Source organism: Mytilus californianus, unplaced genomic scaffold, assembly GCF_021869535.1.
Source record: "Mytilus californianus isolate M0D057914Y unplaced genomic scaffold, xbMytCali1.0.p SCAF_6, whole genome shotgun sequence".
NCBI classification, from domain to species: domain Eukaryota; kingdom Metazoa; phylum Mollusca; class Bivalvia; order Mytilida; family Mytilidae; genus Mytilus; species Mytilus californianus.
In genome coordinates, this window is record NW_026262712.1 from 3,924,993 (window position 1) to 3,941,937 (window position 16,945).

The 16,945-nt window shown below is 35.2% G+C and overlaps 2 protein-coding genes across 5 annotated transcripts in view; both read left to right on the forward strand.

Moving 5' to 3' along the window:
- Nucleotides 1-16,945, forward strand: part of LOC127706048 (uncharacterized) — a 502,975-nt gene that overhangs the window by 116,032 nt on the left and 369,998 nt on the right. The window lies entirely within an intron of this gene.
- The window catches only part of LOC127706049 (uncharacterized), a 343,243-nt gene that overhangs the window by 58,184 nt on the left and 268,114 nt on the right, over nt 1-16,945 (forward strand). The window contains exons 5-7 of the mRNA XM_052210457.1: nt 8,713-8,955; nt 10,336-10,821; nt 15,042-15,148. Of these exons, the coding sequence (XP_052066417.1) occupies nt 8,713-8,955; nt 10,336-10,821; nt 15,042-15,148 (836 nt within the window). The remainder of the gene's footprint in view (nt 1-8,712; nt 8,956-10,335; nt 10,822-15,041; nt 15,149-16,945) is intronic.

Here is a 16,945-nt window from a genome sequence, read left to right on the forward strand (position 1 = left end):
TCACAAGTCATGTGACGGTAATGTCATTCTATCATTTCCTCTCACAGGTCATGTTACCGTTCTATCATTTCCACTCACAAGTCATGTTACAGTACTATCATTCTATCATTTCCTCTCACAAGTCATGTGACGGTAATGTCATTCTATCATTTCCTCTCACAAGTCATGTTACGGTTCTATCATTTCCTCTCACAAGTCAGGTTACGGTACTATCATTCTATCATTTCCTCTCACAAGTCATGTTACGATACTATCATTCTATCATTTCAGCTCACAAGTCATGTGACGGTAATGTCATTCTATCATTTCCTCTCACAAGTCATGTTACGGTACTATTATTCTATCATTTCCTCTCACAAGTCATGTTACGGTAATGTAATTCTATCATTTCCTCTCACAAGTCATGTTACAGTTCTATCATTTCCTCTCACAATTCAGGTAACAGTACTATCATTCTATCATTTCCTCTCACAAGTCATGTTACGGTACTATCATTCTATCATTTCCTCTCACAAGTCATGTTACGGTACTATCATTCTATCATTTTCTCTCACAAGTCATGTTACGGTTAATCATTTCCTCTCACAAGTCATGTGACTGTAATGTCATTCTATCATTTCCTCTCACAAGTCATGTTACCGTACTATCATTCAATCATTTCCTCTCACAAGTCATGTGATGGTAATGTCATTCTATCATTTCCTCTCACCAGTCATGTTATGGTTCTATCATTTCCTCTCACAAGTCATGTGACGGTACTATCATTCTATCATTTCCTCTCACAAGTCATGTTACGGTACTATCATTCTATCATTTCCTCTCACAAGTCAAGTGACGGTAATGTCATTCTATCATTTCCTCTCACAAGTCATGTTACGTTACTATGATTCTATCATTTCCTCTCACAAGTCATGTGACGGTAATGTCATTCTATCATTTCCTCTCACAAGTCATGTTACGGTTCTATCATTTCCTCTCGCAAGTCATGTTACGGTACTATGATTTTATCATTTCCTCTCACAAGTCAGGTTACGGTAAGGTCATTATATCATTTCCTCTCACAAGTCATGTTACAGTACTATGATTCTATCATTTCCTCTCACAAGTCATGTTACGGTACTATCATTCTATCTTTTCCTCTCACAAGTCATGTGACGGTTATGTCATTCTATCATTTCCTCTCACAAGTCATGTTACGGTTCTATCATTTCCTCTCACAAGTCAGGTTACGGTACTATCATTCTATCATTTCCTCTCACAAGTCATGTTACGGTACTATCATTCTATCATTTCCTCTCACAAGTCATGTGACGGTAATGTCATTCTATCATTTCCTCTCACAAGTCATGTTACGGTTCTATCATTTCCTCTCACAAGTCAGGTTACGGTACAATCATTCTATCATTTCCTCTCACAAGTCATGTTACGGTTCTATCATTTCCTCTCACAAGTCAGGTTACGGTACTATCATTCTATCATTTCCTCTCACAAGTCAGGTTACGTTACTATCATTCTATCAATTCCTCTCACAAGTCATGTTACGGTACTATCATTCTAACATTTCCTCTCACAAGTCATGTGACGGTACTATCATTCTATCATTTCCTCTCACAAGTCATGTTACGGTAATGTCATTCTATCATTTCCTCTCACAAATCATGTTATGGTACTATCATTCTATCATTTCCTCTCACAAGTCATGTTACGGTACTATCATTCTATCATTTCCGCTCACAAGTCAAGTGACGGTAATGTCATTCTATCATTTCCTCTCATAAGTCATGTTACGGTACTATGATTCTATCATTTCCTCTCACAAGTCATGTTACGGTTCTATCATTTCCTCTCACAAGTCATGTTACGGTACTCTCATTCTATCATTTCCTCTCACAAGTCATGTTACGGTACTATCATTCTATCATTTCCTCTCACAAGTCAAGTGACGGTAATGTCATTCTATCATTTCCTCTCACAAGTCATGTTACGGTACTATGATTCTATCATTTCCTCTCACAAGTCATGTTATGGTACTATCATTCTATCATTTCCTCTCACAAGTCATGTTACGGTACTATCATTCTATCATTTCCTCTCACAAGTCATGTTACGGTTCTATCATTTCCTCTCACAAGCCAAGTGACGGTAATGTCATTCTATCATTTCCTCTCACAAGTCATGTTACGGTACTATGATTCTATCATTTCCTCTCACAAGTCATGTTACGGTACTATCATTCGATCAGTTCCTCTCACAAGTCATGTGACGGTAATGTCATTCTATCATTTCCTCTCACAAGTCAGGTAAAGTACTATTATTTCCTCTCACAAGTCACGGTTACAGTACTATCATTCTATCATTTCCTCTCACAAGTCATGTTACGGTACTATCATTTCCTCTCACAAGTCAGGTTAAGGTACTATCATTCTATCATTTCCTCTCACAAGTCATGTTACGGTACTATCATTCTATCATTTCCTCTCACAAGTCATGTTACAGTAATATCATTCTATCATTTCCTCTCACAAGTCATGTTACGGTTCTATCATTTCCTCTCACAAGTCAGGTTACGGTACTATCATTCTATCATTTCCTCTCACAAGTCATTTTACGGTACTATCATTCTATCAATTCCTCTCACAAGTCATGTGACGGTACTATCATTCTATCATTTCCTCTCACAAGTCATGTTACGGTAATGTCATTCTATCATTTCCTCTCACAAATCATGTTATGGTACTATCATTCTATCATTTCCTCTCACAAGTCATGTTACGGTACTATCATTCTATCATTTCCTCTCACAAGTCATGTTACGGTAATGTCATTCTATCATTTCCTCTCACAAGTCATGTTACGGTTCTATCATTTCCTCTCACAAGTCATGTTACGGTACTATCATTCTATCATTTCCTCTCACAAGTCATGTTACGGTACGATCATTCTATCAATTCCTCTCACAAGTCATGTTACGGTACTATCATTCTAACATTTCCTCTCACAAGTCATGTGACGGTACTATCATTCTATCATTTCCTCTCACAAGTCATGTTACGGTAATGTCATTCTATCATTTCCTCTCACAAATCATGTTATGGTACTATCATTCTATCATTTCCTCTCACAAGTCATGTTACGGTACTATCATTCTATCATTTCCGCTCACAAGTCAAGTGACGGTAATGTCATTCTATCATTTCCTCTCATAAGTCATGTTACGGTACTATCATTCTATCATTTCCTCTCACAAGTCATGTTACGGTTCTATCATTTCCTCTCACAAGTCATGTTACGGTTCTATCATTTCCTCTCACAAGTCATGTTACGGTACTATCATTCTATCATTTCCTCTCACAAGTCAAGTGACTGTAATGTCATTCTATCATTTCCTCTCACAAGTCATGTTACGGTACTATGATTCTATCATTTCCTCTCACAAGTCATGTTATGGTACTATCATTCTATCATTTCCTCTCACAAGTCATGTTACGGTACTATCATTCTATCATTTCCTCTCACAAGTCATGTAACGGTTCTTTCATATCCTCTCACAAGTCAAGTGACGGTAATGTCATTCTATCATTTCCTCTCACAAGTCATGTTACGGTACTGTGATTCTATCATTTCCTCTCACAAGTCATGTTACGGTACTATCATTCCATCAGTTCCTCTCACAAGTCATGTGACGGTAATGTCATTCTATCATTTCCTCTCACAAGTCAGGTAAAGTACTATTATTTCCTCTCACAAGTCACGGTTACGGTACTATCATTCTATCATTTCCTCTCACAAGTCATGTTACGGTACTATCATTTCCATCCACAAGTCAGGTTGAGGTACTTTCATTCTATCATTTCCTCTCACAAGTCATGTTACGGTACTATCATTCTATCATTTCCTCTCACAAGTCATGTTACGGTACTATCATTCTATCATTTCCTCTCACAAGTCATGTGACGGTAATGTCACTCTATCATTTCCTCTCACAAGTCATGTTACGGTTCTATCATTTCCTCTCATAAGTCAGGTTACGGTTCTATCATTCTATCATTTCCTCTCACAAGTCATGTTACGGTACTATCATTCTATCATTTCCTCTCACAAGTCATGTTACGGTACTATCATTCTATCATTTCCTCTCATAAGTCATGTTACGGTACTATCATTCTATCATTTCCTCTCACAAGTCAGGTTACGGTACTATCATTCTATCATTTCCTCTCACAAGTCATGTTACGGTACTATCATTCTATCATTTCCTCTCACAAGTCAGGTTACGGTACTATCATTCTAACATTTCGTCTCACAAGTCATGTGACGGTACTATCATTCTATTATTTCCTCTCACAAGTCATGTTACGGTAATGTCATTCTATCATTTCCTCTCACAAGTCATGTTACGGTACTATCATTCTATCATTTCCTCTCACAAGTCATGTTATGGTACTATCATTCTGACATTTCCTCTCACCAGTCAAGTGACGGTAATGTCATTCTATCATTTCCTCTCACAAGTCATGTTACGGTACTATGTTTCTATCATTTCCTCTCACAAGTCATGTTACGGTACTATCATTTCCTCTCACAAGTCAGGTAAAGGTACTATCATTCTATCATTTCCTCTCACAAGTCAGGTTACGGTACTATCATTCTATCATTTCCTCTCACAAGTCATGTTACGGTACTATATTTCTATCATTTCCTCTCACAAGTCATGTGACGGTAATGTCATTCTATCATTTCCTCTCACAAGTCATGTTACGGTACTATGATTCTATCATTTCCTCTCACAAGTCATGTCACGGTACTATCATTCTATCATTTCCTCTCACAAGTCAAGTGACGGTAATGTCATTCTATCATTTCCTCTCACAAGTCATGTTACGGTACTATGATTCTATCATTTCCTCTCACAAATCATGTTACAGTAATATGATTCTATCATTTCCTCTCACAAGTCATGTTACGGTACTATCATTCCATCATTTCCTCTCACAAGTCATGTGATGGTAATGTCATTCTATCATTTCCTCTCACAAGTCATGTTACGGTACTATGATTCTATCATTTCCTCTCACAAGTCATGTTATGGTACTATCATTCTATCATTTCCTCTCACAAGTCATGTTACGGTACTATCATTCTATCATTTCCTCTCACAAGTCATGTTACGGTTCTATCATTTCCTCTCACAAGCCAAGTGACGGTAATGTCATTCTATCATTTCCTCTCACAAGTCATGTTACGGTACTATGATTCTATCATTTCCTCTCACAAGTCATGTTACGGTACTATCATTCGATCAGTTCCTCTCACAAGTCATGTGACGGTAATGTCATTCTATCATTTCCTCTCACAAGTCAGGTAAAGTACTATTATTTCCTCTCACAAGTCACGGTTACAGTACTATCATTATATCATTTCCTCTCACAAGTCATGTTACGGTACTATCATTTCCTCTCACAAGTCAGGTTAAGGTACTATCATTCTATCATTTCCTCTCACAAGTCATGTTACGGTACTATCATTCTATCATTTCCTCTCACAAGTCATGTTACAGTAATATCATTCTATCATTTCCTCTCACAAGTCATGTTACGGTTCTATCATTTCCTCTCACAAGTCAGGTTACGGTACTATCATTCTATCATTTCCTCTCACAAGTCATTTTACGGTACTATCATTCTATCAATTCCTCTCACAAGTCATGTTACGGTACTATCATTCTAACATTTCCTCTCACAAGTCATGTGACGGTACTATCATTCTATCATTTCCTCTCACAAGTCATGTTACGGTAATGTCATTCTATCATTTCCTCTCACAAATCATGTTATGGTACTATCATTCTATCATTTCCTCTCACAAGTCATGTTACGGTACTATCATTCTATCATTTCCTCTCACAAGTCATGTTACAGTAATGTCATTCTATCATTTCCTCTCACAAGTCATGTTACGGTTCTATCATTTCCTCTCACAAGTCATGTTACGGTACTATCATTCTATCATTTCCTCTCACAAGTCATGTTACGGTACTATCATTCTATCAATTCCTCTCACAAGTCATGTTACGGTACTATCATTCTAACATTTCCTCTCACAAGTCATGTGACGGTACTATCATTCTATCATTTCCTCTCACAAGTCATGTTACGGTAATGTCATTCTATCATTTCCTCTCACAAATCATGTTATGGTACTATCATTCTATCATTTCCTCTCACAAGTCATGTTACAGTACTATCATTCTATCATTTCCGCTCACAAGTCAAGTGACGGTAATGTCATTCTATCATTTCCTCTCATAAGTCATGTTACGGTACTATCATTCTATCATTTCCTCTCACAAGTCATGTTACGGTTCTATCATTTCCTCTCACAAGTCATGTTACGGTTCTATCATTTCCTCTCACAAGTCATGTTACGGTTCTATCATTTCCTCTCACAAGTCATGTTACGGTACTATCATTCTATCATTTCCTCTCACAAGTCAAGTGACTGTAATGTCATTCTATCATTTCCTCTCACAAGTCATGTTACGGTACTATGATTCTATCATTTCCTCTCACAAGTCATGTTATGGTACTATCATTCTATCATTTCCTCTCACAAGTCATGTTACGGTACTATCATTCTATCATTTCCTCTCACAAGTCATGTAACGGTTCTTTCATATCCTCTCACAAGTCAAGTGACGGTAATGTCATTCTATCATTTCCTCTCACAAGTCATGTTACGGTACTGTGATTCTATCATTTCCTCTCACAAGTCATGTTACGGTACTATCATTCCATCAGTTCCTCTCACAAGTCATGTGACGGTAATGTCATTCTATCATTTCCTCTCACAAGTCAGGTAAAGTACTATTATTTCCTCTCACAAGTCACGGTTACGGTACTATCATTCTATCATTTCCTCTCACAAGTCATGTTACGGTACTATCATTTCCATCCACAAGTCAGGTTGAGGTACTTTCATTCTATCATTTCCTCTCACAAGTCATGTTACGGTACTATCATTCTATCATTTCCTCTCACAAGTCATGTTACGGTACTATCATTCTATCATTTCCTCTCACAAGTCATGTGACGGTAATGTCACTCTATCATTTCCTCTCATAAGTCATGTTACGGTTCTATCATTTCCTCTCACAAGTCAGGTTACGGTTCTATCATTCTATCATTTCCTCTCACAAGTCATGTTACGGTACTATCATTCTATCATTTCCTCTCACAAGTCATGTTACGGTACTATCATTCTATCATTTCCTCTCATAAGTCAAGTTACGGTACTATCATTCTATCATTTCCTCTCACAAGTCAGGTTACGGTACTATCATTCTATCATTTCCTCTCACAAGTCATGTTACGGTACTATCATTCTATCATTTCCTCTCACAAGTCAGGTTACGGTACTATCATTCTAACATTTCGTCTCACAAGTCATGTGACGGTACTATCATTCTATTATTTCCTCTCACAAGTCATGTTACGGTAATGTCATTCTATCATTTCCTCTCACAAGTCATGTTACGGTACTATCATTCTATCATTTCCTCTCACAAGTCATGTTATGGTACTATCATTCTGACATTTCCTCTCACCAGTCAAGTGACGGTAATGTCATTCTATCATTTCCTCTCACAAGTCATGTTACGGTACTATGTTTCTATCATTTCCTCTCACAAGTCATGTTACGGTACTATCATTTCCTCTCACAAGTCAGGTAAAGGTACTATCATTCTATCATTTCCTCTCACAAGTCAGGTTACGGTACTATCATTCTATCATTTCCTCTCACAAGTCATGTTACGGTACTATATTTCTATCATTTCCTCTCACAAGTCATGTGACGGTAATGTCATTCTATCATTTCCTCTCACAAGTCATGTTACGGTACTATGATTCTATCATTTCCTCTCACAAGTCATGTCACGGTACTATCATTCTATCATTTCCTCTCACAAGTCAAGTGACGGTAATGTCATTCTATCATTTCCTCTCACAAGTCATGTTACAGTAATATGATTCTATCATTTCCTCTCACAAGTCTGGTTACGGTACTATCATTCTATCATTTCCTCTCACAAGTCATGTTACGGTACTATCATTCTATCATTTCCTCTCACAAGTCATGTAACGGTACTATCATTCTATCATTTCCTCTCACAAGTCAAGTGACGGTAATGTCATTCTATCATTTCCTCTCGCAAGTCATGTTACGGTACTATGATTCTATCATTTCCTCTCACAAGTCATGTTACGGTACTATCATTCCATCATTTCCTCTCACAAGTCATGTGATGGTAATGTCATTCTATCATTTCCTCTCACTAGTCAGGTTACAGTACTATCATTCTATCATTTCCTCTCACAAGTCATGTTACGGTACTATCATTCTATCATTTCCTCTCACAAGTCAAGTGACGGTGATGTCATTCTATCATTCTATCTAACAAAAATTGGAGGAGAAAAAGAGAGGTGAAAGATACCGAAGGGACATTCAAACTCATAAGTCGAAAATAAACTGACAATGCCATGGCTAAAAAAAAAGAAAAAGACCAACAGACAAACAATAGTACACAAAGCACAACATAGAAAACTATAGGCTGAGCAACAAATTGTCTTTGAGTGTGTTCATGAGGTGTGCGTACATTCTTTTTCACATACATGATGAAATTTCCAAATTTCAAACTTAATTTTTTTTTTTCAGATTCCATCAAGAAAGGGCAACAGTCTGCCATGTTAAATCGTTTATTAGGGAAGGGAAGCTATGAATCTTTTGATATGAGATGCATGGTGACGGGCCAATTTTCAGTAGGGAAATCGACTCTTGTGAAGCTGTTAGCTGGTGATGTCATACCAGAAGGGCGACATCCCACTGATGGAATTTCTCTCGTTGAAGGTCGCTGTGGCCTTGATATTGAGACAAAAAGTTGGATTCTTATTGATCCAGGTGAGAAAAGGCACAAGTAGAAACATCTAACCATATTTTAAAAAATGCTGTTGTGTGGACCGCTGCGTTTTATAAGCAGACATGTTAAAGCACTGATTTAGATAGTATCACATTGTAGTCATATATTTTGTAACTTCTTTTCAGGCACCAAATTAATTCAATATTAAATATCATTTGTTAATGAAAATCTTAATATTATTGTTATAAAAATGATTTTAAGGTTTTTATATTTTGATATTTACTTTTAATGTTAAAATCATGCAGTGAATTGACATTTATTTTCCACAATCAATGATTTCATCAATCAATCAGTTAAAATGCCTCTCTGTAAAATATTTTAATAGCATCATTTGAGTGTTACACCTGATAACATATGTTTTTATACAACCGCAAAACAATGTGCGGTCGTGTATTGGTATCACATCGTCAGCGTCGTCCTAAGACATTTGGTTTCCAGACAATAACTTTAGTATAAGTTAATAGAAATCTATGAAATTTGATCACAAGGTTTATAACCACAAAAGGAAGATTGGGATTGATTTTGGGGGTTATAGTCCTAATAGTTTATTAGGTTATTGACTTGAGGTGATTAGCTGTCAATTTATTTTTAGAAGTTACTATTAAAAATGCTGATTAAGGAATATTTATTTTGACATGATTATGTATGACATTTTCTATTTTTAAGACTTTTATGATGTATTTAAATGGGTAATTATGGTTGCAATATCCATTGGAAATTTGAATTGAGATAATGACCATATCTTCAGGGAAAGAATTTTTTTTTTTGGAGAAAAGGGGGGGTAAAAAAGAAATTGGGGGGGGGGGGGGGGGAACATTTTTTTTTTCTCATTTCAGATTTTTTTAAATATTATTTTTTTATGCCAAAAAAGGGGTAGGGGGGGGGGGGGGGTGGGGGTAAATTTTTTTTTTTTTTTTTTTTTGCGGGGGGGGGGGGGTCAATTCGCAACAGCATAGTGTATTGCACAAAAGCAAAAAAAAGGGGGGTAAAAATTTTTTTAATTTTTTTTTTTGGTGGAGGGGTATAGTTCGCAACAGCATAGTGTATTGCACAAAAGCTAAAAATTGAATATAAATTCAAATCATATAACCAATTCTAAGTTTTTTGACCACAGTTATTCTGTGTCAGAAACCTATTATGTGTCAAATATTTAATTACAATCCTATTCAGACCTGTCTCAAGCGCGAATATTGTGTCCATTTTTGCCTCAACTGTTCAGGGTTGGACCTCTGCGGTCGTATCCAACTGCGCTTGGGTAAGCAATTTATTTATCTTTAATTCTGATTTTTCTTAGATACTTCACTCGGCTCTGACAACCTGTTTTGGGTTTGGTTTGCCTGATGTATTAAATATAATTTCAGAAGCTTATAATGCCCTGGATGTTGTGTACAATAAGGTTTTAATGACCTCTCTGGAAGAGGAAGAAAGTGAACAAACCGAAAAGTTAGACCAGGCTTCAGATACAAGCCCAACTAGTTATGCCAAAACAACACTTTCCTCTTTGCCCTCAGAACAGTCTACAGCAGCACTATCTCTACCACTTCAGAAATCCTCCAATGTACCTTCCACGGTAAAACAGATGGAAAAGAAAACGAGAACCAGAATGACAAAAGAAGAAATAAGAAGGAAAATGGAAAAAGTCCTCAAAAGTGGGCAGTATAAGATGAAAGTTGGACGTCTTATCTTCTGGGATTTTGGTGGACAATATGTTTATTTAACAACACACCAGACCTTTATGACGTTCCGAGCATTGTTTCTTGTAGTATTTGATGGGAGCAAAGATTTGCATGAACAGGTCCCTGATGTGATGTGTTTTCCAGGGCAGCACATGACGCCAACTCCAGCAGGTAATATGCATGTTATTTACACACCGATAATGCAAACAGGTCATATTTCTATAACAGCTATTGTCAGGTGATAATTTAAAATTTTTGAAATTTGTCCTTTCAAAATAACTAAGTAAACTTAAATGTTTAGGTAATTGATTTACGTTGTCACTTTAAGCTTGTCCCAAACTACCATATTAACCTCAATATGTCTCACATTTTGCAGCATTGATTTGGGGTAAGACAATAATATTGCCGTCAACATTCATCAATGATACCAGGTTTAAATTTTTGTACGTTAGACTAGTGTTTTGTATACACTAACATGATCAGTTAAATTCGAATCAAATTGAGAGGCCAAATCATTTAGGAAGTTAGAGCATGAACAAAATACTGAAAATTTTCAAATCAGTCAAGACAACAATAGAATTACATCATGATATATTGTGATAAAGCACTTTCCTGTAAATTTCTTTAGATTTTGAATGTGTGAATTCTCTGAAAAAAGGAGCTGATGAATACTAACTACATTGATTTTATCATAAGTATAAACAGAGTGTTACACTTATTGACAGACAACACTGTATTTTTGTTGAGCCTGCGACTTTTGTCGCAAAAGAGAGACATAGCGATCCTACATTCTGTCGTCGTCTGCGGCATTGGCGTCCACAAATATTCACTCTGTGGTTAAAGTTTTTTGAAATTTTAATAACTTTCTTAAACTATCCTGGATTTCTACCAAACTTGGACAGAAGATTTTTTATGATCATTAGATAGTATCCAGAAGTAAATTTTGTTAAAAAAATCCTGTTTATCCGTATTTTACTTATAAATGGACTTAGTTTTTCTGCCAGTTAACATTACATTCACTCTGTGGTTAAAGTTTTTTGAAATTTTAATAACTTTCTTAAACTATCCTGGATTTGTACCAAACTTGGACAGAAGCTTGTTTATGATCAAGAGCTAGTATCTAGAAGGAAATTTTGTAAAAATTTATTTCCTGTTTTTCCGTATATTACTTATAAATGGACTTAGTTTTTCTTCTAGATAACATTACATACAGTCTGCAGTTAAAGTTTTTAAAACATTTATAAGATTCATAAACCATCCTGGATTTTTACCAAACTTGGATAGAAGCTTCTTACAATCAAAAGATAGTATCTAGAGGAAAATTTTTAATAATTTTTTTCCCCATTTTTGTTGAGCCTGCAACTAACAGCAAAAGTAGGCGAGACACAGCTGGGTTCCACAGAACCCTTACGAATTTTTTGAAATATGATTTTGAATTTGTTCTGGGAGAAATTATATTAAATGATTTTTGTTGAGCCTGAGACTATTGTCGCAGAAAACTCGACATAGGGATAGTGATCTGGTGGCGTTAACTAACTTCTTAAAAGCTTTATATTTTAGAAGATGGAAGACCTTGATGCTTCATATTTTGTATATAGATGTCTTATGTTACGAAGTTTCCGTCTGTCACATGTCCATTGTCCTTGACCTCATTTTCATGGTTCAGTGACTACTTTTAAAAAAAGGTTCAGATTTTTTTGAAATGTTAATGTATCTCTTATTATGAGTAATAGGATAAATATATTTGGTATGTGCGTACCTTGCAAGGTCTTCATGCTCATCCGACAGTTTTCACTTGACCTCGACCTCATTTCATGGATCAGTGAACAAGGTTAAGTTTTGATGGTCAAGTTCATATCTCAGATACTATAAGCAATAGGTCTAGTATATTTGGTGCATGGAAGGATTGTAATGTGTACATGTCCAACTGGCAGGTGTCATCTGACCTTGACCTCATTTTCATGGTTCAGTGGTTATAGTTAAGTTTATGTGTTTTGGTCTGTTTTTCTTATACTGTATGCAATAGGTCTATTATATTTGGTGTATGGAATGATTGTAAGGTGTACATGTCCAACTGGCAGGTGTCATCTGACCTTGATCTCATTTTCATGGTTCAGTGGTCAAAGTTAAGTTTTTGAGTTTTTGACTTTTTTTTTAATACTATATGTAAAAGCCAACTATATTTGGTGTATGGAAATATTTTATGATGTATATGTCAGTCTTGCAGGTTTTATTTGACCTTGACCTCATTTTCATGGTTCATTGCTTAGTGTTAAGGTATTGTTTTGGTCTATTTTTCTTGAACTATAATCAATAGGTCAACTATATTTGTTGTATGGGAGGATTGTAAGGTGTATATGTCTGTCTGGCAGGTATCATCTAACCTTGACCTCATTTTCATGGTTCATTGGTCAATGTTTAGTTTTCATGGTTAAGTTTGTTTCTTAGATACTATAAGCAATAGGTCAACTATATGTAATGCATAGATTCATTGTAAGGTGCACATGTCTGTCTGGCATGGTTCATCTGACCATGACCTCATTTAATGGTTCATTGGTCGATGTTTAGTTTTATCGGTTAAGTCTGTTTCTTAGAAACTATATTAAAGTAATAGGTCAATTATATTTGGTGTATTGAATGATTGTTAGGTGTACATGTGTTTGTTGTTTGGTTTATCTGACCTTGACCTCATTTTCTTGGATCATGTTAAGTTTATGTGATACTTGTAGTAAAGCTTTATATTTAGGACTATCAACATAAAATCAATGGTCAGTAAAGTGCACTCTTGTTTAATTTGCATGTTTTAGCTCACCTGGCACGAAGGGCCACGTGAGCTTTTCTCATCACTTGGCGTCCGTCGTCTGTCGTCATCGTCGTCGTCCGTCGTCGTTAGCTTTTTACAAAAATCTTCTCCTCTGAAACTATTTTGCCAAATTTAACAAAACTTAACCACAATCATCATTAGGGTATTTAGTTTAAAAAATGTGACCGATGACCCCGCCAACCAACCAAGATGGCCGCCATGGCTAAAAATAGAACATAGGAGTAAAATGTAGATTTTGGCTTATATCTCTGAAACCAAAGCATTTAGAGTAAATCTGACATAGGGTGAAACTGATTATCAGGTCAAGATCTATCTGCCCTGAAATTTTCAGACAAATCTGACAACCTGTTGTTGGGTTGCTGCCCCTGAATTGGTAATTTTAAGGAAATTTTGCAGTTTTTGGTTATTATCTTGAATATCATTATAGGTAGAGATAAACTGTAAACAGCAATAATGTTCAGCAAAGTAAGATCTACAAATAAGTTGCCATGACCAAAATTGTCAGTCGACCCCTTTAGGAGTTATTGCCCTTAATAGTCAATTTTTAACAATTTTTGTAAATTTGTGTAATCTTTTACAAAAATCTTCTTCTCTGAAACTACTGAGACATATTTTACCATACTTGGCCATAATCATTATTAAGGTATCTAGTTTAAAAAATTTGTCCGATGACCCCGCCTTCCAACCATCATGGCCAAACTTGGTTAAAAATAGAACATAGGGGTAAAATTCAGTTTTTGGTTTATATCTCTGAAACTAAAGCATTTAGAGCAAATCTGACAGGTGGCAAAAATGTTCATCAGATTTAGATTTATCTGCCCTGAAATTTTCAGACGAATCCGACAACCCATTGTTGGGTTGCTTCCCCTGAGTTAGTAATTTTACAAAAATTTTGCAGTTTTTTGTTATTATCTTAGATATCATGATTATAATATCTAATATCTAATACTATTAATTATGATTTTAACCTTATTTTACATGATTTCCAAAGCATCAGTAAATACAGGTGAGCGACACAGGCTCTTGAGAGCCTCTAGTTTTTTTAAAGAAATGCACTACGAAAAAAATGTGTTATTGGCCATAAATGATAATTAAAAAAGCAAGATAGCGATAAGAACAAACACAAAATCCAAGGGCTGTTCCACAAAATTTTTTAACAGGACGGCAACTGGAACTGGCCATTATTTGTACGGTTTGAAATGTTTGTTTGTATACGTTTTAATTGTATGCAGGTCTTTAGCATTGTTACCCCATTTTTAATATGCCTTCCTTCATCTATGTGTTAATGAAATAAACTGAAGAAAAAATACAACAATATAGTATATAGATATACACTGAAATAGTTGTCACTTTTTGACAGATAATCCAACTTAAAGGAAGACTATTGTCAACTGTTTAAATGAATGAGGTTGACTAAGTATTCAGCCATTTTTTTTTTGAGTAACGGGTTAACAAAACAAAAGATAATGAAAAAATTAAAGTGCAGTATCACAACTATGAAAAATGCAGAATGTATATATATTTTTTTTGTACTTCTTTTATGACAGATTTTGATTTTATTTTGTAGTATTCTTGCAATATTGGGTCAATTCCATCCTGACCTATTGTAAGGTTGTATATGCAGGCATTCCAAAGATCTTGTTTGTTGCCACTCACAAGGACAAAGTACCAAGGGTGAGTGATCTAATGCTAGCTATATAATAGTTAGTTATTGCCATTTGGAATACTTTAATAATGTGTACAAATTGCCCCATAAGAGCTCTTAGGCTTACATAATGATGTATGCTCATATGTCTTAACTTGACCAAAATGTTTTTGAAACTACACTTTTAAAAGAACAAGATTCCTATTGATTTGTGGGTAATAGACTAAAGATCAGATTACGGGGCTAATAAATAGAGTAGAAGATATGAAGAACCACTAATAGATAAGTAAATGATATTTGATATGCCTTGTATCAATATTCAATTTGATACATCTCATTTCCATGGAGATTAGTTAGCCCTGCCACTCTCATTCATGGTCTATTGACTAAGGGCATACGATACAGTTTTGATCCCATAATGAAATTTTGATGAAAATTTGCATATAGGCTATTTTTTACCTGATTAAATCAAATATGCAATAAAAAATATACCATCATGTGCTACTTTTTGAGTAAATTGAGGTTGAAATTTCAGATATTTTCTCAAAATTCAGATTTGTGGACGTATTTTTCCTTTCGACAGAAATACATAATTTTTTTGTTTTAAAAGATAAACACAAGCTGTTTTTGTCGAGCCTTCGACTTTTGTCGAAAATGTGAGACATAGCGATCCTACATTCCGTTGTCGTCGGCGGCGGCCACAAATATTCACTCTGTGGTTAAAGTTTTTCAAATTTTAATAACTTTCTTAAACTATCCTGGATTTCTACCAAACTTGGACAGAAGCTTGTTTATGATCATAAGATAATTATTCAAAAGTAAATTTTGCAAAAAAAAATTCCATTTTTTCCGTATTTTACTTATAAATGGACTTAGTTTTTCTGCCAGGAAACATTACATTCACTCTGTGGTTAAAGTTTTTCAAATTTTATTAACTTTCTTAAACTATCCTGGATTTGTACTAAACTTGGACAGAAGCTTGTTTATTATTAAAAGCTAGTATCTAGAATGAAATTTTGTTAAAATTTTGTTCCTTTTTTTCCGTATTTTACTTATAAATGGACTTAGTTTTTCTTCCAGTTAACATTACATACAGTCTGCACACTGTATCTAAACTACCCCGGCGAAAAATGTTTGGACTCAATAGTATCTAATGTCCGGTACGGTGACGGACAATCAACAGACAGAGAAATGTAGAAACTCTGTTTATTTATATGTTGTTTTAATGATATTGAAGAATATAAATACACATATAACTATTTTCAATAGTGTGATGTAATATTTTCTACCACCGTTCTAGATTTATGGAGAAATAAGTAAAAAGGCACATCAAAGTGGTGAATTGAGTGAATCCTGCCTCGAATTTGTTTATTTTCTATTTAAATTGAGCACATTGTACGGAAAGAAAGGTACGGAAAGAAAGATATTAACACAGAGATTTCAAGACTTCTCACTATGATCGCCTCAATATTTGCATGCCTGTGCATGGAATGAAAGAAGTGGGTCATGTCAAAATTGAAGCACCTGGTTTTGTCAATGTGTACGACCCGGTTTTGTCCTTAAATTTCACAAAGCAGACCCGGGTTTTGTCATAGAAAATAATGCATAATCGCATGACGAAAATTAAAATATGGCGTTCAACAGCAGTTTGAGGGATCGTTGAAAAACATTTTCTTTCAGAGGATAACTTATAACCTTTTTTAATCCGTAAACACTTGAATTCCTGATATATTAGAACAAAGCAAATTTCAATTTTGTTTTGTATAAAAAAAAGGAAAAATTAAAAATAAATGAAGGTTTTGTAATGCAATTAGATTTTTTTATAT